Source organism: Nannospalax galili, unplaced genomic scaffold (assembly GCF_000622305.1).
Source record: "Nannospalax galili isolate Female #2095 unplaced genomic scaffold, S.galili_v1.0 scaffold445, whole genome shotgun sequence".
NCBI lineage: Eukaryota > Metazoa > Chordata > Mammalia > Rodentia > Spalacidae > Nannospalax > Nannospalax galili.
Window position 1 is genome coordinate 2,359,051 of NW_008354184.1, and position 21,907 is coordinate 2,380,957.

A 21,907-nucleotide genomic window follows, 5' to 3' on the forward strand; every position below is an offset into this window, starting at 1 on the left:
GTGGAGCAAGGTGGCAAAGGCCAGGATGTTAATTTCTTGCCCCATGGCATGGGGGGGGTTGGGTGACCTGGTTTCCCTAGGTCTGGGTATTGGCCAGTATTGGTTGGGGGGCTGGGACAGGAGATTGGACAGAGTGTCACTGGGCTTCACCTGCCACCCTTATCCCCTCCCTGCCCAGGTCTTTCAGCAGCATGTCGGATATCACAGGTAACTGTCTAGGGCCCCCAGGAGGTTTGGGGAGGCATCTTACAGCCAGGCTGGGGCCTATGCGGCTCACTCTCTTGGCCCGTGTCCCCATCCTTAAGACTGCATTGTATCCCTGGCCAGGCAGAGAGGCTCTTGGGAGGTTCCTGAGGATTTGGGTCTGGCCCTGACACCTGCTTTTGGGTGTGCTGTTTAGGGGCCCTCAGTTCCTGCCCAACTCTTCCTCCAGGAAACTGGAGCATCACCCTGTGGCCTTGGCCCAGCTCTGTGCTCAGGGGACCACTGTGCTGGTGGGGCCACCAGCCTGCCAAGGCCCCTCTCATCACCTTTGGCCATCCCTGTTTTTCAAACTCCTGACCTCACTCTTCCTCCCCAGGGAGTGTGACCCTGAAGCCCTGGTCCCCTGGCCTCTCTTCATCTTCTTCCTCTGACAGTGTGTGGCCTTTGGGGAAGCCGGAAGGCCTCCTAGGCCGGGGCTGTGGTCTGGACTTCTTAAACAGGTATGCAGTTCCCCAGGAGGTGGAGTAGGGGGCAGGTATCACCATGTAGCTGGAGGAGGGCCAAAAGGGGAGGCAGTGGGCCAGGCCTCAGCTCCAGGCACCTGTGGATCAATAAGGTCTTTAGACAATGGTGGGCCCAGGATTCAAATCCTGTCACCATTGTTTGCGCTCTCCTCTCTAGGCCCGTTTCCTTGCTGGCTGAAGAGAACAAGGATCTTTTCTACACATGGGTGTCTGGAAGTTTCTGGTTCATGTGAATAAAGTGTCTAGTTCTGCCAGGCACACAGTAGGTGCTTAGTGCACAGTACTTGCTACACATGGCATTCTGTTCCAGCCTTCTGCTTGCTAGCTGTCCCAGCCCTGAACTCCTTGTATGCAGTGACGGGGGCTGGAGTCACTACAGGAGCCCTTGTAGCAATGCTGGCCAAGAATCCAAAACAAGTTACAGAGCATTAAAAGGACACCCTGAAGATGACTTGCTCTGTCCATGGGGGAAGGGAGGAGGCTGAAGGGGTCACATGACCTTTGAAGCCTAGGAGGGCTCTGCTGCTATTCCATGCCTGGCCAACTGCTGACTACTTCACTCTTGGGATTAGGTGTTGTTCTGATTATCTGCTTTGTAAAGCACAAAACTTAGACTCAGAGACGTCAAGGAACTTGCCCAAGGCCACGTGGTAGACAAAAAGTACTAGGACTAGGTCCTCAGGGACCCGATTAGACTTGGGTTTGGGTAAGGGCTCAGGAAGCAACAAATGTCAGCTGGATGCAGGATGGGGTGCCCAGGGTAGGGGTTGGGGAAGGTCAGCTCAGACAGAGCAGGGTAGAGCAGGGCCAGGAACCTCCTGCCTCCTGAAGGCAGCTTGGCCTGGCCTCCTCCAGGCCCTTCCCCCACTGGGATCCAGGCAGTGGGCCCAGCATGACATTGTCTCTGCTTGTGCAGGACATGCTTGTGGGGGAAGGGGCGGAGGTGCCTCCCTTCCTGCCTGGGCCCTTCCTCCAGCCTGGCCTGCAGCGGGGGTCCTGGCTGCCTTCCAGGGGGTGCCAGGACAGTGCTGGGAGCTAGGCTGTGGTCCAACCCTGCTGGCTGTAATCACCGGGGTCACATTGCTGCCCACACTGTTCTGGGGAGGCAGAACACAGATTGGGCTGGGGTCAGGGGTGGCTGAGAGCGAAAGGGGGACAGGCAGAGAAGGAAATGATGGTCTTCACCTAACTGTACAGGGTGACCCGCTTGTGTCCCAGGATGGGCCTGTGGGGAGGTGGGGAAGAGCTGGCTTTGCAACCAGCCCCTTGAGTTCAGATCTCACTGCTGTTTCTTGCTACTGGGGGTGTGGGCAGGCCACTCAGTTTTGAAGTGTCTCAAGCCCCATGCTGTGTGATATGGGTTCATAGTCTGTCTCCTGGGTCATCATCAGTGTTCCCGAAGTAAACAGTGCTTGGCTTACAATGAAAGGTCCCCCATCAGCCCTTGTGTATTCTAATTGCTGCAGTGGCTTTGCAAGACATGGGTGTGTGTGTGTGTGTGTGTGTGTGTGTGTGTGTGTGTGTGTGAAAGAGAGAGAGAGGAACATCTTTCACAGGGCTTTGTGGGGGAATGGCAACAAAGCATAGAAAACCAGCAATGTACCATAGAAAACCTGAATGTACCATAGCTAATATAGTGGAATGAGTTATGTATTTAAAGAGCTTATAAAACAGGGCTGTGTGTGTGCGCGTGTGCATGTGTGTGTGTGTGTGCATGTGTGTGTGCGTGTGCATGTGTGTGTGTGTGCGTGTGCATGTGTGTGTGTGTGTGCGTGTGCATGTGCATGTGTGTGTGTGTGTGCATGTGTGTGTGCGTGTGCATGTGTGTGTGTGTGTGTGTGCGTTGTTCATGTGATATATGCAGGTGTGGAGCCCAGAGTTGACATTGTGTGATTTCCTCCATGCCCATTCACCATAATTTTGGAGACAAGGTCTCTCACTAGACCCAGAGCTCTCTGTTTTGTCTGGATTAGCTGGCTAGTGACCCTGGGATCCTTCTGTGCCTCTTTTTACCCAGCACCGTGTTTACAAATGCTGCTCCAGACTTTTTAAAATATATTTTATTTATTACTTTTTTTTTTTTTGTCTTTTTGAGACAGGGTCTCCCTGTAGCCCCAGCTGTCCTGGAACTCACTATGTAGACGAGGCTGGCCTTGAACCCTCAGCGGTCTGCCTGCCTCTGCCTCCCAAGTGCTGGGATTAAAGGCATGCACCACCACGCCCAGCCTTATTATTACTTTTTAGTAGAGCATAAGGTAGGGGTTTACTTACAGAAGAGTGAGCACTCCACATTTATGGATCCTGTGACTTCCAGACAACCCCACAAAATGGTGAGAATTGCCTCTTGGTGTTCTCGGCATATATATATATATATATATATTCTTTACCCCTCCCCCCACATGCAGCTAAGGTCGACTGATTGGGTGGGAGGGGTAACTGACTCACCCCTCAACTCCTTGATGAGTGTGGGAAGGAGGTGTGACTATAGCTTGCCCTCATAGTGGTCGGAGGTCCGGCTGACTTTTATGAGTTCTAGGAGTTCAAATTTAGGTTCTGATGCTTACACAGCAAGTGCTGAGCCATCTCCCCAGCTTAGGACCTGTGGCTTGAATATATTTTTAAAATTATTTTAAAATTATAGGCATATGTATGTGGGTTATGAGCGTGTGTGTGCAGGTGCCTGTGGAGGCCAGAAGAGGGCATCAGATCCCTTGGAACTGGCATTACAGGTAGTTATGAGCCACCCAACATGGGTGCTGGGAATTGAACTCAGGTCCTCTGCAAAAGCAATATTTTCTCTTAAATGCTGTGGTTTTAAAGACCAGCTATACAGATGGGGAGCCACGGCTCTGGTTCAGGACTTGAGACTGTCCCAGGTCTAAAACCATTCAATGCTGGTGTATCTTCAGTCTACTGTGCATATATTGGGTGCCATATGTGTGTCCCCTGAGCTCTTAATTGGCAACTCTGTTACTCCCTCTAGTCTCTCCACTCCTCTGTGTTGGGGGACAGGGCAGGAGACAGTAGACAATTAGGAACTAGAGGGAGGGGCAGCTAGAAGATAGCTGGACAGATGGTTGCATGGGGAGATGGCGGGGAAGAGCTCAAACGTGACATGAGGCACTGGATGCTGAGTGTTGGAGAAAGTTGAGCTGCCATCTTCCAGCAAAGCTCTGCACCTCCCTGTGCTTGCTTGCATGGCCCCAAATATCTCTAGAGCCCTCTGTCATCACACAGAGTTCTAGCAGTCTTTGCCCAGCTCCACCACCCACCAGCTGCGATAACCCTGTTTGTTTCCCTTAACTCTAACCCGGATCATTGTAACTACCTTCTATAGAGTTGTCAGAAGCATTAAACGCTCTTAGTCTGTGTGGCAGGCTTCAGCCTCAGCATCCCTGGTCCCTGACTGATGCAAAGCAGTCCCATGCTCAGCCTGCAGATCTTCCCACAGTGTCCTGGGGCAGTGACACTCTGAGGCCACATCATCACTCAGTGCTGGCAGAGATGGCAGATTTTCCGTTACCTGGCAGGGGCAGGGCTGGGAGCCCTTGTCTGTTGTTGAAGAGCCCCTATTTTTTCTACCACCCAGCGCCTCAGTGTCAGGCTTGGGTCAGGGTCACCCAGCATAGTTAGCTCTCCCCTCTTTTCTGTATTTGCCGAGGCCCCAGAAGGGGAATCTCTGCACTCAGCTCCCACCAAACCCCAGGCTACCCCAGAGCTCTGACAAATGCCTGCAACAGATAGCCTGCTTTGGGGAGGCTCAGAGAAATCACAGGGTCCTTGGGGACCCTGGGAGGTTGTCAACAGTGTTCTAGGGGAGGGGATGCCAGTGATGAGTCTTCAGAGTGCAATAGGAGCTGGCAGGAAGATCTGGTAGGCAAGCATGAGCCCTGTTGCTGGGACTGCAGTGGCCAGGCCAGCAGGGGTGTGGGAAGGGGCTGAGTGAGGGGTTCTGTGAGGGAAGGCCGGCAATCTGTGGATTGGCAGCAGCCAGTGAGTCACGCCTTTTCCTCAGTCCTGCCTGACAACAGGAAATAGTCATTTTTAAGTTTTTAAAACTTCCATTTTATGTATTACTTATTTATTTATTATTTATTTTGTTGGGGGGTGGTGCGCTCAAGCCACGGCACATGTGCAGAGCTCAGGAGACAACTTAGGGCTGCTCTTCTCTCCTATCATGTGAGTGTCTGAGACCAAACTCAGGTTGTCAGACTTGGCAGCAATCAGCTTCATCCCCTGAACTGTCTCTCCAGCCTGGCTGGATTTTCCTGAGGTCATAGTTGCTGGGACTGTTCTGAGAGCACCCCACATTTTCATTCATGACTGGACATGTCAGAGGATTAGTGGGGAGTGGAGGAGGCGGGCACCGGCATCCGCGGTTAGCCAGGTGGTGCTGCCTTCCTCTCTGGTATTTTTCTCTTTGCTTTTCTGATGACACCCCTTGGTGAGGGAGATCTGGGAGCGGCCTGAAATCGAAGGCTCCTGAGCAATGGTCCAGGCTGGAGCTGTGGCTTAGTTGATAGAGAGCTTACCTAACGCACACAGGGCCTTGGGTTTGAGCCTCAGCACTGTATAAATTGGATGTGATTGTTCATGTCTGTAATCCCAGTACCTGGGAAGTGGAGGCAGGAGGATCAAATATTCAAAGCCATCTTCAGTTACATAGAGAGCTCAAGGCCAACCTGGGGTACATGAGACCCCGTTTCAGAAGAGAATGGGGGAGGGTATGGTCCAGTTTTTTATTTGACCCTCACACCCACAGGGGCAGAGAGCTGCTAATGTAGTGTATATGCTCATGGCAATGAGACTCAAGCAATCAGCTCGCTTTCCTGAGTCAGCCTGGAACATGGTTTATGTAGGGCTTAATGCAGGCCTGGCCAACCTTTTGACATGATGACACAAGGTTATCATATCAAAATTTGCATCTGAGAACTGTGCAATTGAGTTACAGGGGGAAAAAAGGCAAAAAAATCATAAAGTTTTAAGTAAGTTTATAATTTTGTGTTGGGCTGTGTTCATTGCTATCCTGGGTGGCATGTGGCTCGTGGGTCTTGAGTTGGGTATGCCTGGTGGAGTCTTCCAGAATGTATCCGCTGACTAGGTGTGTATCAGGCCTCCCTCCCCATTCTGCCTAGATCTCTTTCCCTATCACCTCTAAGAACCAGGACAGTCTCCATGGGCCTGGCTCTCTGCTATGACTGAGGGGACAGGAGCCAGCAGCAGGGGGCAGTGTGTCTGATCTGAGCTGTAGGTGCCAGGGTTGGGGTCGGGGGCTGCTGGGTGGTGACCTTTCCTCTCCAGATGACCTCATCCTAGCTTCACCTTCTCTCCAGGGCCAGGGCTTATGGAAGAGATTTGGGGTCAGTTTGTCTCTGAGACTGGCCACCAGAACTCACTGGTTCTCATCCAGGGACAACAGCAGGACCCTGTCACCATGGGGATCTTAGTGTCTCTTTGTCTCTACAGTCAGTGGCCCCCACTGTGGTGGGGGTGATGTGGCTGGCAAATGTCTTCCTGTTATACCTCCAGACGTTGGCTGGCTCCAGCTAGCTTTTCTGGGAGCTTTTGCTCAGGATGCTAAGTTGGTAACCAGGGCAAGGAACTGAGCATGGGACTGGGCACCCTGGGTGACACTTGGAGCCACCTCCTGCCTCTGCCAGTGTTGACCCTCATATATCCTGTACTCAGTATTCCAAGCCTTCTGTGTTCTTCACTGAGGTGTGGTCCAGGTGTGTCATTTCCTCTTTCTACCCTCTGTTCCCAGTGTGGCTGTTCCAGGTTAGATATTTGTTTGTTTGTTTATTTGTTTTGGTCTTTTTGAGACAGGGTCTCCCTCTAGTGGGGCTAGCCTGGAACTCATGATGTAGAGCAGGCTGTCCTTGAACTCACAGAGCTCTGCCTGCCTCTGCCTCTGCTGGGATCAAAGGTGTGTGCCACCATGCCCAGCCAGGTTAGGTACTAACTGAGCCTCCCTCCTTGGACTGTGAACAAGACAGGCTTTGATTCCATCATCCTCTTTGTGTCAGACACTAGATTTGGGGCTAGGGATCGAGTCTGGATGGAAGGCACAGGTGTCTGGGACTGAAGGCCTTTGAGATGGGTGGAGCAGAAGAGAAAAGGCAAAACTGGATAGGGGTCAGCTGTAACATGCCAGCCTTCAGGGCCTGCTCAGGTATACAATCATGACTATTGTCCAGGACCTCTGAGTTGTGTGACAGTACTGATCTGACTCTCATTCCCATCTTCCTCCTCTCCTCAGGTCTCTGGCTATCCGAGTGTCTGGCTGGAGCCCCCCAGGGGGCCCAGAGCTCCAGGATAGAGGTGCAGATAGCTTGCCGTTCCTTGGTGACAGATGGTCTGGGGGAGTGGTGCGAAGGGTGCTGTCAGGGCCTGGGTCAGCTAGGACAGAACAGAAAGAGGTGAGTGAGGTCCCTCCCCCACTGAGCTTGGGACGGAGTCGGAGTCCTACTTTAACAAGGGCTGGGCACTGATGGGTGGAGCAGCCCTCATGAATGGGACTTCTGGGACTGCATGGTTGCCCTGCCTCAGCCAGCCGATTTGGTAGAGAGTGGGAGGTAGGGCAGGCTGGCAGCACTTTGACAGAGCCACGCCCTTAAACTCATTCACTTTCTTGCTTGGGTCATCTCCCAGCCAAGGGCGGAAGGTGCCGGCTTGGAGGGAGCCAGCCTGGAAGCTGAGTCCCAGCAGAGGACCTTGTCCCGGAACCAGGGCTCTACACTCCCCTTCCTACTGGACTCAAAGGGTAAGCCTGACTTACAAGAGGACAGGGAACTCTTGAGGTCTAGACAGTCAGGGTCCAAGGGGCCCTCTGCTTTAGTCTAGCGTATGGGTGGGAAAAGAAAGGCCCAGAAGCAGATGCAGAAATCCTAGCGTTCCGTAGGGCCGTGGCCTCCTTTTGTGTGTTCTCATGTCCTCTCTGCCCCTAGTAAGCACTTTACTGTGAAAAAGCAGTCCAGAGACCTAGCTTTGAGCCCTGGCTCTGTTTACTAGGGACTTGGCAGCTTCAAGAAAGTCCCTACCTCCTCTGCACCTAACTCTCCCACTTAAAGCCAGTCCTCCAGCCCAGCTCTACAGAGGACCGCAACCAGTGCCCCCTGCCCCTACCCCCAGGCCTTCAGTGGTCAATCCCTTGTCTCACTAGCCTCCTTTGTCCTTCCCACCCTGTCTAAACCCAGCCTGCCAGTCCTTCCATGAAGCCCTAGACGTCTGGGCCAAGGGGCCAGGCTCTGAGCCCTTCTACATTCGAGCCAACCTCTCCCTGCCTGAGCGAGCAGATCCCTATGCCCTTTGTGTAAAAGCCCAAGAGATCCTGAGGCTGGTGGACCCAGCTTACAAGCGGCGGCAGGAATGGTTCTGCACCCGAGTGGACCCCCTCACACTACGGGACCTGGACCGGGGCACAGTACCCAATTATCAGCGGTGACAACAGCTGGGAGCCCAGGATGGGGGACCTTGGGAACAGGATGGGTTGAAGGAGAGGAGGTCAGGGCCTGCTCTTCCCTCTAAATGCATGACTTCATTCCCTCCCACAGAGCTCAGAAGCTTCTGGAAGTTCAGGAAAAATACCCATCCCCCAGCAGGCACCGAAGCCCACGCAGCAATGTAAGCAGCACTGGGTGGGCAGGGAGAGGGTCTGGGGACAGAGCAGCACAGTGGCATCCAGAGGGAGGGGCAGGGCTGATTGTCAGCCTTGGGGAAGGAGAAGGGGGAGCGGCCCGTTTTACACTGTCACCATGATTTAAGTGGTTAGCTATTAGGTGCTCAGCAAATAGAGAGCACTGGTTTCCCTGTTGAGGGTAGTTGAGAGATGGAATGGAATGTGTCTTGGGCCCAGGAGTGTGGCCGGCACACAGAGGACACCTGATAGCAATCACATTCCCTTTTTCTGTCCCTGAGCTGGGTCACCACTGTGCTCATGGGAAAGTGAGGCTCCCAGGTTAGATGGCCAGGGAGGCCCCATTGCTGGGGAGCTGGCTGGGAGCGTGGGAGCTGGGCAGACTATCCAGATCAGGGCCAGCCCTGCTGCTGCACAGCTGTGTTCTGACAAGCATCCGAACCTCTTCCATTCTCTGCTGTAACCAGAGGTTGGTTGTCCTCCTGCCTCCTGGCCAATAAGCAGCTTCTGTGAGTTCCCGCACATCCAGCCCTAGTGCCTGCACTGTGCGTGTTCCATAGTTGTTAGGCTTGGTCTAAGTAGTGCTGGTGTCATTGATTTTCCCACCCAAGGTCCTGATATAGCTCATTGGAGGAGTGCCTGCCTGGGACTGGGCTGGGCTGGGCTGAGGGGAGTGCTTTGTGCTGACCCCTTTGAGCCTGGACAGTGGTGGTGAGATGCCCCCTGGGCTCCCCTTCTCTTGGTGGAATGGAGTGAGTTTTGGCTGACTTTCATTCCTTCTGCTCTCCCAGCTGAAGAAAAGAGCCCTGGGGCTTGTGAGACCCAAGCCTTCAGGGAGCGCTGCAGGGGACTCAGTTGAACAACCGTCTGTAGAGCCCTGTTCAGGTGAGCCTGGAGGAACAAGGAACGTCTGTGCTGCTCGAGTTTCCAGTGCACCTCTGAGTGGCCTCTGGCTTGGAAGTGGGCACAGTCCTGAGGGGCAAGGCTCCCTGGTGGATTGAGGAGAGCCCTGACCCTGGTGTGTGTGTGATCTTGAGTGATGGTGGGTACCAGCACCACCTACCATGCCAGATGAGGGTGAAAGGGCTTGTGGGGATGGGGAGGGCAGATGAGGGACTGGCACTGCTGAGGGACACCCAGGATGGAGTGGTTAGGGAAGACTTTAGAAGAGAGGCTCTCTCAATTGGGGCCTCTGAGGCTGAAGAGGAGTTTGCCCCTGGTAGAAGGGTTGGCTCATGCAGTCACAGGAGCATGACCTGGGTGGGCACAGAAGATGGGTGTGGAGTGCCAGCCTGTAGCCTACGGGACCGACTCAGCAGCCCCTCGCTCAAGGAGCTCCCTGTTTAGTAGGAGAGTCAGTGAGCATGGTTAGAAAGAGTGAGGTCTGTGACACTGGAGAGGTGGGTGCCGTGCAGCATGTACCAGGGGCCCTGCACCTAGAAAGGTATGACATGGGCTGGGGACAGGGAGAAGTTGCGTGGGCTGACAGGTGCAAGGGCGTGGCTTTGCACTGGAGTCAAAAGCCCTGACATTGCACACAGCTAAGGCAGGAGCTTGGTTAGCCGCTCCATCCTCCCCAGGCTTTCAGGCTGTGCTGTCACCATGGGGAGGATGTGGCCTTTGCCCAGGGATGCTGGGAAGTCACTGTGCTTTGAAAGCAGGGAGTCACATGATCTGACTGACATTTGGAAGCCTTTTCCTAACTGATGAGTCAGAAGTGGCCTGTAGAGGGCAGAGCTGAGACAGAGGCTCAGGAAGACCCAAAGCAACAGTTCCAGCTCTTCCTCCGTGAGTGTGTGTGTGTGTGTGTGTGTGTGTGTGTGTGTGTGTGTGTGGGTGTGTGTGTGTGTGTGAGACATACGTGTGGTGGATCATAGCAGGACCCAGGAAGGGAAAACGGATGGTGAGAAGGTGATGTTGGTTTCGAGCATGCTGTGGAGCCTCTCATCTCTTCTGTACCTCTCCCTCCTGCAGAGCTGGAGCAGAGCCTCAAACCCTACAGCCTGGTGCGGCCACTGCTAGTGTCTGCACTGCGGCCTGTGGTGCTCCTGCCCGAGTGTCTGGCACCCCGACTCATCCGAAACCTTCTGGATCTGCCCAGCTCCCGGCTGGATTTCCAAGTGTGCCCAGCTGGTGAGCTTGCCACCTGGGGCGGGGGGGGGATGAGGGGAATGTGGTAGGGTGTCACTGGACAGTCAGGCCCATAACCCTGGGTCCTGCCTCACTCCGTCCTCTACAGAAAGTCTCTCTGGAGAGGAACAGTGCTCATCCTCGGCACCTGGAGCCCCTAAGGCCCAGCCCACCACCCCTGGGTTGGGCAGCAGGATCCGCACCATCCAGGAGTCTGTTGGGAAGGTAGATGCTGGATGGAGGGTGCTAGGCTGCAATTCTGGTACTCAGAACCAGCATCTGGGCCACTGCCTGGGTTCCTCAGTGTCTTCTCCTGTGCTGGTTGGGTTGGGACTGTGGTTCTCCTGTGGCTTACCCTGGAAGTATTGGGCTGGTCCTTACCTGGGTGTCCTTGTCCCTGAATTTCCACTGTCCTGGTTGCTGACTGGGGTTGCAGGGTAGTGGCTGGTGGGTGAGTGGGATGGGAGACCCTGGTCCAGAGGGGTACCTGACCTTTCTTCAGTCTAACACCTCCTCTGGTTCTTTCCTTTCTGCCTGCTCCCTCTGGGTAGGAAAGCAGGACTATCCCTTGGGAGGCAGACAGGGGCAGGGTGGGTGCAGTGGGGGAAGTGGGCCCAGGAGTAAGCCAGTCTGTCTGTCCGAGAAGAAGCACTGTCTGTTGGAGCTGGGTACTGGGGGCGTGCGAGAGCTGGTGCAGAGTGAGGTTTACCCCATTGTCATCCATGTGGAAGTGACTGAGAAGAATGTCCGGGAGGTCAGGTGAGTGGGTGGGCATGGGCCAGGCGCCCCTATGGATGCTTCTGTCTCTGTATCTGTCTGTCTCCCTCTGCTTGTCTGTCCATCTTGAGTGTGTGTAATCATGTATGTGTATTGTGTGCATTGTGTTACTGGTATGTGTGCATGTATATATCATGGTGCGTGTATTAATGTGTGTATGATAGGTGCGTATGTGGGTGTATCACATGTATCATGTGCATCATGTGTGTCATAATGTGTATCGTGCACGTTATGTATCACATGTGTATTGTTGTGTATTATGTGAGTGGTATGTATGTGTATCATGTGCCACATATATGTATTGTGTGTGTGTGTGTGTGTGTGTGTGTGTGTTATGCAATCCACTCTGACCGCTGCCCATCTGCCCCTTGACAGGAGCCTGCTGGGCAGGCCAGGCTGGCGGGACTCAGAGCTGCTTCGTCAGTGCCGTGGCTCGGAACAGCGGCTTTGGGGACTTCCCTGTTCCTGGGTGCAGGTGCCTGCCCATGCGTGGGGCCATGCAGAAGAGCTGGCCAAAGTGGTCCGTGGCCGCATCCTGCAGGAGCAGGCCCGCCTCGTGTGGGTGGAGCAAGGTAGTACCCGAGGTGGCAGCGGCAGCAGCAGTGAGGCCTGAGGGCCCATCCTGTGCCCAAGTTGCCATCAACCATCTGAGTGTCTTTCATCTGGTGCCTGGGCCTCTTCCATTGGATGCCTGTGCTGCAGAGGCTACCGGCTCTTGGGACCCCCATGTCAGTGGTAGAGTCAGGCCTTCCCCATCCTGGAACCTTCCTTGACCCATGGACTCTCTGATGTGGGACTTCAACCCTGTGCTCTCACTGGAGTCTGTCACTGGCACTGTGGGACTGTGGGAGTCCATGGGGTGCAGCTTGCACCTGCCCCTGTACTTGCTGCTCTGGGTGCCCCACCAGTCCCAATGTCCCCGTGTTTCCATTCCTGGGTCTTCCGTGTGTCTGTGCCCTCCGTACACACACCTTGGAGTCAAGTTCTCACACCTGTGCCTGACTTTGCACACTCATGTTCTCATGGCATTGGTTCTGTCCTTCCACCTGGGGCACACAAAGTCCCTGGCGTCCTCAGCGTGCTCTGACCAGCACTGTGTGGTCCCACCACCCACTCACATTTTTTGTGTGTGCCATCACGCATGGACACCGTGGCTGCCCTGGTTGAATCTCATCTGTGTCCCTCATGTCTCCTTATGTGTGTCCTACTGTGTAAATGACACTGGACACTAAGAAACATGTGTTTCAGTGAGCACACCCAGCACATGTTTCACGGCCAGCTTCCTGCCCTGCACCTGCCTCTGGGTAGCCAGGGTGATGGTGGCTGCTCGGCCACCAGAATGTATGGGTCGTGGTTAACTCCCAGGTCCTTCCACTCAAGTTGCACATAATGAGTCATTAAAGTTTGTCATAGAAGCTGGTGGCCTTCTGCTTGCTTGTGTCCCTGGCATGCTGTGTCTGCTCCACCCCTCCCTGTTGTCCCCACCTCCAGCTCCTGCAGACTCAAACTTTCAGGTACCTGCCAGCTTGTTCAGTCTGGGGGGAGGGTCATATTTCCCTCCTGACTCATCCTAGATACACTCGCCATCTGTGCCGGCATCATCTTACCTGCCCCAGTGCCAGGTGGGGAGCCCTACAGATGGGCCACTTGGGCCCTCAGCCCTGCCTTGTCTTTTAAGGGAGTGTTCCCTGGAGCAGGTCACTGAAGTTAGCAGGACATGGTGTGACCTATTCTTGAGTGTAGGAGACCCAGAGCTGGGTGTGTGGAGTCCCGGAGACAGCTCCTCCAGAGAGAGGACAGTCACCTCCAGTGGGAGGAATCCAGGCAAGCTCACTGGGAACAGGTGTCCTTTGGCTTTGATGGCTGAGACTTTTTTAATTTTTTAAAATTTATTTTTATTTGTTCTTTTTGAGACAGGGTCTCCCTGTGGCCCCCAACTGGCATGGAACTCACTGTGTAGACCAGGCTGGCTTTGATCTTACAGAGATCCATCTGCCTCTGCCTCTTAAGTGCTAGGACTAAAGATGTGCACCACCACACCTGGCAAAATTTATTTTATGTGCATGAGTGTTATGTCTACATGTAAGTAACTGCAACCGTGTCATGCAGTGCCCATGGAGGATAGACAATTGTTAGCCACCATGTGGGTGCCTGGAATCAAACAAGTCTTCTGCAAGAACAGCCAGGGCTCTTAACCTCTAGCCCCACCACCCTTTTTTTTTTTTGTCCTTCATGTATTCATTCTGTGCGTGTATGTACAAGTGTGCACGGTGCGAGTGTGGCAACCAGAGAACAACTTGCTGGAATCAGTTCTCTCCTTCCACCATGTGGGTCCTAATGGTCAAACTGTGGTCCTCAGACTTGGTGGCAAGTGTCCTAACCCGCTGAGCCAGCTTGCCACCTCTGGGGTTTCTTCCTTTAAGAAGCATTTATTGGGCATGTGTGGTGACACACACCTATAATCCTTGTACTGGGGAGGCTGAGACAGGAGGATCTGGAGTTCAAGGTTGGCCAGTGTGGGGCTGCATAGCGAGACCCTGGCTCAAAAACAAAAACCAAAAAGCACTTATTAAGCTTATATAAAGAGAGATGAGGGGCTGGAGAGATGGCTCAGAGGTTAAGAGCATTGACTGCTCTTGCAGTGGACCTAGGTTCGATTCCCAGCACCCACATGGCGGTTAACAGCCGTCTGTAACTCCAGTTCCAGGGGATCTGACACCCTCTTCTGACGACACAGTTGCACTCACATACATGCAGGTAATACACTCATACTCGTAAAATAAAAATAATAAAATATTCTAAATTTTTTTAATTAAAAAAAAAGATAGATGAACTTGGGCAGGTTCCCGGGGACTTGGGGATGTACTGACTGGGGCAGAAGATGAGCTCCCGGTGGCCTCCTGGGGAGTGGGGAGAAGTGAGGCAAGAAATCAAGGTGTAGGGCTGGGGTGCAGGCTGTGGGTGGAGAACCTACAGGGAGACTAGAGTAAGGTGGTAGGGTATGGGCCTGGGAGAGCCTAGCTTGGGGTTGGTACAGTGAGCTGAAGAGGGGTGACTGGGCACTGGGTGGTCGAGGCAAGAGGGGCCTAGGGAATGAGAGCTCTGGAGGGCCCAGGGCTGGCTCTGGGCCTTGTTGACTGACAAGGCAAAGGTCTTGAGTTCAAGGGTTTGGGGCTGAGTGCCTGAGAGGTGGATAAAGAGGAGAGCAGGGCAATGGAAAGGGGTGAGGGCCTTTAATAAACTGCAGGTTACATTACCAGCAAGTTCCCAGAATGGGGGTTTTGTGGTCTATGCTAGGGAGAGCTTTGGGTCCTTCATGTGATATAGCCATCACTACAAGGCAGAGCGTTTACATTGCCTCATTTGGGAAAGGGACTTTGTCCACCGCCTGCCATGTGCCTGGCCCAGTGCTTCCGGGGACAGGCAGCTTGGGGAAAATGCTTGGTGGCAGGTGCCTTTATTAACTGAACCATCTTCCTGCCTCTCGTTTGACAGATGATCAAAGTATCTTGTCTAAAGCCACACAGTCAGATACCTATTTGGATCTGAACCTGTCACAAAGCCTAGACTCTTCCCTGGTGGCACTGTGCTAAGAACGGGGACTGTGAAGGGAACTGGGCCTGGGGCTAGTGCCAAAAGCTTGGTTTTCCTATCTCCTCGTCCATCCTGTGATTAATTTGCAAGTATTTATTGAGCTCCTAGTATGTTCTGGGCACTAGACTAGGCTCTGGGGAGTCAGTCAAAGAAACACCTAGTCCAATAGTCTCATGAGGAAGACACAGTAAGTAGGTAAAATAGACTGGATGCTGAAAGACACGAAAGTGTTATAGGGACAATGCAGTAAGGAAGGGATTCTGGAGTGACAGACTTGGGGGTCTGGGGAAGAAGACTACAAGTTAAAGTAAATAGGGAAAGCCTCGTGGAGCTGTTTGTGTAAAGGCCCAAAGGAGTCAAGAAGTGAGGCACACGATCCTAAAGAGAGGGCTCAGGCAGGGCTCAGTGCAAAGGTCCTGTGGTAGATGTAGGTCTGACCAGTCAGGAGCTCAGTTAAGCTGAAGTTGAGAGTTGTCAGAGACTGGGTGACAGACAACTGGGGAAGAGAGCCAGGGCAGGATTGCAGTGGAGGGAACAGATGGGAGTGACCTAGAATGAGACAGGAAGCAGGTGGGGGCTGGAGAAGGTGGCCTGAGGAGGCAACTATGGAGCCTTACTAGTGAAGTGGGCCACAACTGGAAAGACAGGCACTCCAGATAGGACCAGAGGCCAGAGTTCCAACCCGGTGCTGTGCCTGGACTGTCGGATCACCTTAGATTGTTCTGCGCTTTCCGGACTTTGGATCTCGGCTATGAGTTTACTGTTGTGAAAAGGAACAGAGCCTTCTGCAGGAGCCTGGGTTTGGAAGGGGTGGTCAGGGCTGGCTTCCTGGAGGAGGGACCTCGGAACTAAGCATAAGGTCCAGAGAGATCCAGCCAAGTGGCCTGAAGCCTGGAGGATGGTGGGCAATGGGGAGAGCAGACGGGAAGGAAACTGGGGAGGCGAGGCTCCACAAGGACGCTGTGGAGTAAACGGTTTAGGGATGTGGGGGCGGGAAGGCTGAAGGGGCTCCACCCTACCTGGTGGAGGGTTTGCTGTGTTTGCAGTGGCTGGTGGGGCCAGGGCGCCCCTGTGGCGGGTGGTTCCTAGCAGCCACCCCTGGGGCTCCCTGGGCCTGGCCCCGCCTCTGGAGCAGAAGCAGGGGCGGGGCCAGGAGCCCTGCGGCCTCTCAAGGAGGGAGGGCGGTGGAGCAGGTGGCCGACCCTGGCCGCTGGCTGCCGGCTGGCGGGACAGTAGTGGCTCAGCCTCGGGGTCCAGAGCCCCAGCACCCGCCTGTCCTTTGGGTGCCTGCCCCTGATGCCTGCCAGATTTTTGCCTGTGCCAGGTCCCCCGCCTGACCAGCCGCCCACCCCGGACTGACTGGGGCTCCGCTGTCTGGGGTCCGGGTGCCAATGCAGTATCGACTCTTCCGGGGCCTGGCGGGAGTCCTCCTCACCCTCCTGGGCACCGGGCTTCTGTCCCTACGGTACCACTCAAGCCTGACTCCGCAGACTGTGCAGGGGACCCCCAGGCTGAACCAGCCGAGCCTGGGACCCCGGGAACTGCAGTTGGGCGATGTCTTCATTGCAGTCAAGACCACCTGGGCCTTCCACCGCTCCCGCCTGGACCTGCTGCTCGACACGTGGGTCTCCAGGATCAAGCAACAGGTGATAGGCAGACCACCTTGAGACCTGGGAAAGCTCCTGGCTGAGGGGGTTACAAGGATTTTTCTGCTGGGCTGGGGAAGCTGCCCACTATAGGGGTCATCTGGGCCGTCTCCTCCAACATGCCAGCCCCACCGCCCCACCCCAGGGGCTCCTCAGACTCACCAGCTCCTGCCCCAGGATCCTCTGCCATCCTTGGGGTCCCTCTCATCTTCTTTACTTCCCCATCGCCTCGGGGTTGACTGGTGCGTGTTGGGCAGCCATAGAGGAAGCCCCAGAGAGGTGCTGCCCCACCAGGCCTGGGTTGCCACTCTGCCTTGGCTCTGATAATGGGAGACTTGGGCGACATGGGTGCAGTGGGGATGTGGGGTAGACACGAGGTATGGCCTGCTGAGGGGTACTTCCTTCCAGCTTCTGGTCCACTGTGCTGCCCAGGGTGTGCCTGGGCGGCATCTAGCCTCCCAGTTTCCTGTGCTGCCTCTGGGAGGAGGTGACTGAGGCAGGGTGGGAGGAAGTGGCTGAGGCAGGGTGGGCAGGAGGTTGAGGTGGGGTGGAGGCCTGCCTGGCACGTGGGATTGTATGTGGTGTGTGTGTGTGTGTGTACATGTGTGTTCACACATGGAGCTAAGTATGTTAGATATGCAGTGATGAGGTGTGTGGGTGGTAATGGTGGTTCCTATAAGCTGAGCCCTTTCCCCCATACCCAGGGTCCCCATCAATCAAAGCCAGTTGGGGGGGTGCTTTGGAGACTGTCTCAGGGGAGGTAGATATGAATTCATGCACTTGTGCATGTGTGCACACATGCACTCTGTTCCTACTGTGGCCACCGGCTCTGTGGGAGGAAGTGACTGAACCCTTGGAGGGGAGGCCAAGGAGAGGGTGGGTCAGGGAGAGGTAGGGGCAGTTTGAAAGACACTCCCCCCATTTTCCTGGCACTGATGTCCCACACCTGGATGAGCCCTTTCGTAGCAGGGCCCCCCTCATCCCACTCTCCCCAGGGCTCCATGCAGCTTTATCTTGGGGAGAGTCTGGTTCCTCCTTAGAAGCCACCAGTCTGGCCCTCCCCACAGGCCTTCCTGTTTTTGGTATGTGTCTGCCGGCCTCACGTGGTCCTCAGCACTTTCCTGTCTTGCCTTGCTCACCCTGGTGGTGCCCTTGGCCCGGATGAGGGAACTAAGGCTGGAGATGAGGAAGGGCTGGCCAGCGTCACCCAGAAGGGACTCCCTCCCACCACTCAACTGGGTCCCTTTACTCTCTCCAGGTCTGGGAATCAGAGCTGCCTGGGTTACTGGGGTCCCTGGCTGTCAGCAGGGGTGCTGGTGCCTGATAGACCCAGACTGGCAAAAGAGGTCAGCAGCTGCCTACTCTTTAGTCCCAGCTCCCTCCCGGAGGCCAATCAGGCAGCCGGACCAAGGGCACCTTCTAGCTGCTTCCCACTAAAGGGGCTTCAGTCAGAAGCATCGTGCTTCTTCACCCTCTTCCCTCCAACCACCTGTGTGGCAGGCACTGGCTCCCATTTACAGTAACATTCTAGCACAGGCAGGAGAGGTGTTGGAGCTTGACCCACAACAAGAGGCAGAGCTCAGCCATTTTATTCCTTAAGTTACAGGAAGGGCAGTCAGGTGCAGGAGGAAGGTGGGGGGAACAGGGAGACCCACTGTAGCCATCCCATCACCCCTCACTTTTGGGCTCATTTCTTCCTGCAATCTTGGTTATGAGCCCTCTCTTGTGCCTCAGTTTCCCTATCTACACAGCACAAGTGTGTCTGAACCAATTCTAGCTGGTTAACTCCAGTGCTGGGCGCCCGACTGGTTAAAGGTGATGGGTGGCAGGTGGCCTTGGTGTAGCCGGCTGGGACTCGTGTGCTGCCTTTGTCCTTTAGAGAGGGTGGGCTGGGAGGCTGTTTTGTGTGTTTAGTTTGAGGGAGGCTTTCTTCCTACAGTCTCCTCGTGGGTGGGGGCTGGGCAGGGGGAGATGGCCTCAGCCTGCTCTCCCCTTCTTTGTAGCAGATGGTCCCCAGCCACCCCCTCCCCTGCCCAGCAGGCTACTGGTCTCTTTGTTTCCCGCCTGTGAAGTTGTAACTAACTATTGTCTGGGTCCCTTGCTTAAATCAATCAAACGCAGACCTTGGCTTGGCTTCAGGATTCTGCCCACCACTTGGCTGGAGGCTAAGGACTGGGCTGGGGGGGGGGGGGCTGAAACCACTAGGCTCCTGGGCCCCCTTCCTGCTCTAGGCTCTGGCCTGGACCCTGGCCCTTTCCTTCCTCTGCTCCCTCCTCCCCCTGCCTTGTTTACTCCTCAGCAAATATTCTCAGTCTGTTTGGCCTGACCACCAGACTTGAGTGACTTCTGCAACCCCATGGCAAAAGTTCCCCAGGGAGTGGGGCAAGAAGAGCCTGACTTCTTGGACAGGTTCCATCAGGTTTGGGTGAGGGTGGGATAGAGCAAGAGACCAAGGAGGACCTGGGGAGCCAGATGAAGGGCTGGGCCAGGACTGGCCTTGGGATCCAGGAAAGACAGAAGTTCAGACAATCTGGAGGGTGAGGTAGGTGGACAGACCACATGACAGGTGCAAAGAAGAAGAAAGGGCTTGGTGACTCTGGGGCCCAGCAAGTGTCACAGCTGGGAGGGAGAAAGGGCTGGAGGCTCAGCTTTTGGGTGTTGGGGATGGACCTCAGGGCCTCACACAAGCTAGTACAAGTGCTCTGTTGCTAAACCCAGGCCTTGCTTAGCCCAGGGTGGTGGGCTCTCAGTATTTTTTGCAGTGCTAAGGATTAAACTCAGGGCCTTGTGCACACTAGTCAGACTCTGCCACAACACTTGCTTTTGTTTTTTAGGATCTCAGTCTTGATGCCCCGGCTTCCAGGGAGAAGTTTACGCCACAGGGATTTGAGAGGCTAGAGTGCAGAGGAGGCCAGACAGCAAGGGTAGAGATGGGCCTAGGATCCAGGCGATGGCATTGTGTGGGTGGGATGGGATGGAGTGGGGGAGAGAGGAAGATACCAGGCCTAGGCCACCGCCACTCTCTCCAGCATATACAGGGCTCTGGCATCAGCTCAGTGTGAGAGGATGCAGAAAGTAGATACCACCCAGGTCTCTGAGGAAGCTGGGTGCTGGAGAGTCCTGTGGCCTCCAGGGTACCACGTTTTGGTGGGAGAGATGGCATCAAAAAACACATGGAGAGACTCTCTGAAGTAATTAGGGAACATCAATCAGGGAAGGTTTCCTAGAGGAACGGGTGCTGGAATTAGGAGCTAGAGGGTGTAGAGATCAGCATGTGCAAAGTATCAGAGGGGTGTACCCGTAATGTGTTGGAGGAAACGGAAAGAAATATGGGCAGCGAGAAGTCCCAGGGCAGGGCAGGAGGTGCTGTGGTAAGGCCACATCAAGTGACAAGGGTCAGGTGTGCCTCTTAGCCATACTTATCCCAAGGCAGTAGGGAGCCATGTTAGAAGGTGGGTACAGGTGAAATCTGATTCTGAGAGGAAAGGAGTTCTGAGGATCAAAGTAGTCTTACAACCTACTGAGAGATGATTGTGACTCAGATGCAGACCTGTGTGGCCCTGGGCCTTGGGAGAGAGGTATGCCTCTGTCCTGCCTACTCCTCTCTGTGTCCCAACCCTGGCTTCTAGATTTCTGCTCCTCTGTTCCCTGTGAGATACAAGAAGTGGAGCCTGTCCTCCCTTGCTTGTTGTTCCCACTTTACAGATAGGTAAACTGAGGCTTTGGGCAGAGTTTGTTTTGGTGTGGAGGGCTGGTTTGCAGTGGCAGGAAGGAAGAAGTTATGGGTGAGAGAGAAAGGAGGGTCACTGTGGTTGGAACCCTGAGTGTGGAGGGAGGACAGAGCTGGGCCATAGGTGTGGGTCTCATGGAAGATGGGGATCCCAAGGGCTTTGAACACATTGAACACTGGGAGACTTTGTCTCCTCGGTCTTCACTTAGAAGGTGCTGGGAAACCCTGCTGCTAGGGTTGTAGTCCTCCATGTCAGGATAGCTCTAAGGGGCTCGGCACCTAATGGAAGGACACCCCTTTTCAGCAGGGGGTCTCCTGCTCTCTTTCTGACTTACCTGGAAAGTGTCACCAAGCACGGATGCCTGACCTTATTTGGAACATGACCTTTGGCATAGTTACCTGGAGTAAAAACTACCCCCAGGTTTTTTCTATATGATAATCAGGCATTGCCTGATAGTTGGACGATAGGAGCCCACATGTAAATAAAGCACACTATGAACACCTATCAGCTGAGGCTTTGGCTACTGCCTCCACACTATAATTTCTCTAGTTCTCCCACTGAATAAACGGAGCTGTTTCACTGAGTCTGGAGCTGTTTGCATCGTTGAACCTGCCTCCCCGGAAGGGCTTTCTTCCGTCAGTGCTCACTGGCCGTCCTGACCCCGCTTGTCGCTTCTGCTCCCCTTGTCCTCGTGGACCGGTGCCAACGACCCGCAAGGAGAGGGAGAGACCCCACAGAAGGGGTTCAAAATTGTTCCAAATGCTGATAGGACAGCCCAAGGGATGGGGACATCAAAGACCTTCAAGATGCTCTGTGATGATGTGTATGGCTTGAGTGGCTGGGAAGCTCTGCATGTGCTGGGCTGGGCCTGGGATGGGTGTGACATGTGCTTGCCGGCTGTGATTCTGTCTTGCCCATGAATGGATTGGAGGGCTCTCTGCTGCCTCATTTGGGGTTGGTATTCAGTTTACTAAGAGATTGGCTTCCACCCATTTAGGGATGGTAAGAAATGTCCCAGGTCCAGCCTGGTTATGCCTATAATCACATCAGGCCAGAGGCTGAGGATTACTACAAATTACAGGCTAGCTTGGATTACAGAGTTGAGTTCCAGGCCAGCCTGATTTCCAGTATGAGATTCTCTCTCAACAAACAAATGGACAAGTAAACAGACAAACAAAATAAAAAGAAACAGTTTAGGTCTGTGGGTTGGAGTCCTAGCTCAGGACTTGCTGACCTTGGTCTTCTGCCTGGACATAGTTTTGTCTCATGATAAGGGGACCAGTCATACCATCTGCCTTGAGACTTGCAAGGTCATTGGAGGCCTTTGAGATGGCTCAGTGGGTAAAGGTACTTGCTACCAAAACTGATGACCCGAGTCCAGTTCCTAGAATCCGCATGATGGAAGAGAACAGACTCATATAAGTTGACTTCTAACCTCCATAAGCTCATGGTGGCATGCATGTGCATGCACAGAAACACACACACACACACACACACACACACAAATAAATAAATAAATGAAATAAATGTAATGAAAAATTTAAAGGCACATCTTTAATCCCAGCACTTTGGAGGCAGAGGCAGGTGGATCTCTGTGAGTTCAAGGCCAGCCTGGTCTACATAGTGAGTTCCAGGACAGGTAGGGCTACAGGGAGACCCTGCTCA

At 54.2% G+C, this 21,907-nt stretch overlaps 2 protein-coding genes across 4 annotated transcripts in view; both read left to right on the top strand.

Annotated features, from left to right (window-relative positions):
- Nucleotides 1-12,686, top strand: part of Card10 (caspase recruitment domain family member 10) — a 28,307-nt gene extending 15,621 nt beyond the window's left edge. Inside the window, exons 11-21 of one of the 2 annotated variants that reach the window (XM_008851303.3) lie at nucleotides 179-207; nucleotides 581-704; nucleotides 6,988-7,147; nucleotides 7,380-7,491; nucleotides 7,925-8,168; nucleotides 8,282-8,351; nucleotides 9,156-9,249; nucleotides 10,339-10,497; nucleotides 10,604-10,719; nucleotides 11,141-11,253; nucleotides 11,647-12,686. In XM_008851303.3, coding sequence (XP_008849525.1) covers nucleotides 179-207; nucleotides 581-704; nucleotides 6,988-7,147; nucleotides 7,380-7,491; nucleotides 7,925-8,168; nucleotides 8,282-8,351; nucleotides 9,156-9,249; nucleotides 10,339-10,497; nucleotides 10,604-10,719; nucleotides 11,141-11,253; nucleotides 11,647-11,884 — 1,459 coding nt within the window. In that variant the 3' untranslated portion in view covers nucleotides 11,885-12,686. The remainder of the gene's footprint in view (nucleotides 1-178; nucleotides 208-580; nucleotides 705-6,987; nucleotides 7,148-7,379; nucleotides 7,492-7,924; nucleotides 8,169-8,281; nucleotides 8,352-9,155; nucleotides 9,250-10,338; nucleotides 10,498-10,603; nucleotides 10,720-11,140; nucleotides 11,254-11,646) is intronic. The other variant, XM_029555104.1, reaches the window with a different exon arrangement.
- Nucleotides 12,687-16,070: 3,384 nt separating this feature from the next.
- Mfng (MFNG O-fucosylpeptide 3-beta-N-acetylglucosaminyltransferase) overlaps nucleotides 16,071-21,907 on the top strand; it is a 24,069-nt gene continuing 18,232 nt past the window's right edge. For both annotated transcript variants that reach the window (XM_029555109.1, XM_008851302.3), the window contains exon 1: nucleotides 16,071-16,511. In XM_029555109.1, the coding sequence (XP_029410969.1) occupies nucleotides 16,257-16,511 (255 nt within the window). In that variant the 5' untranslated portion in view covers nucleotides 16,071-16,256. The remainder of the gene's footprint in view (nucleotides 16,512-21,907) is intronic.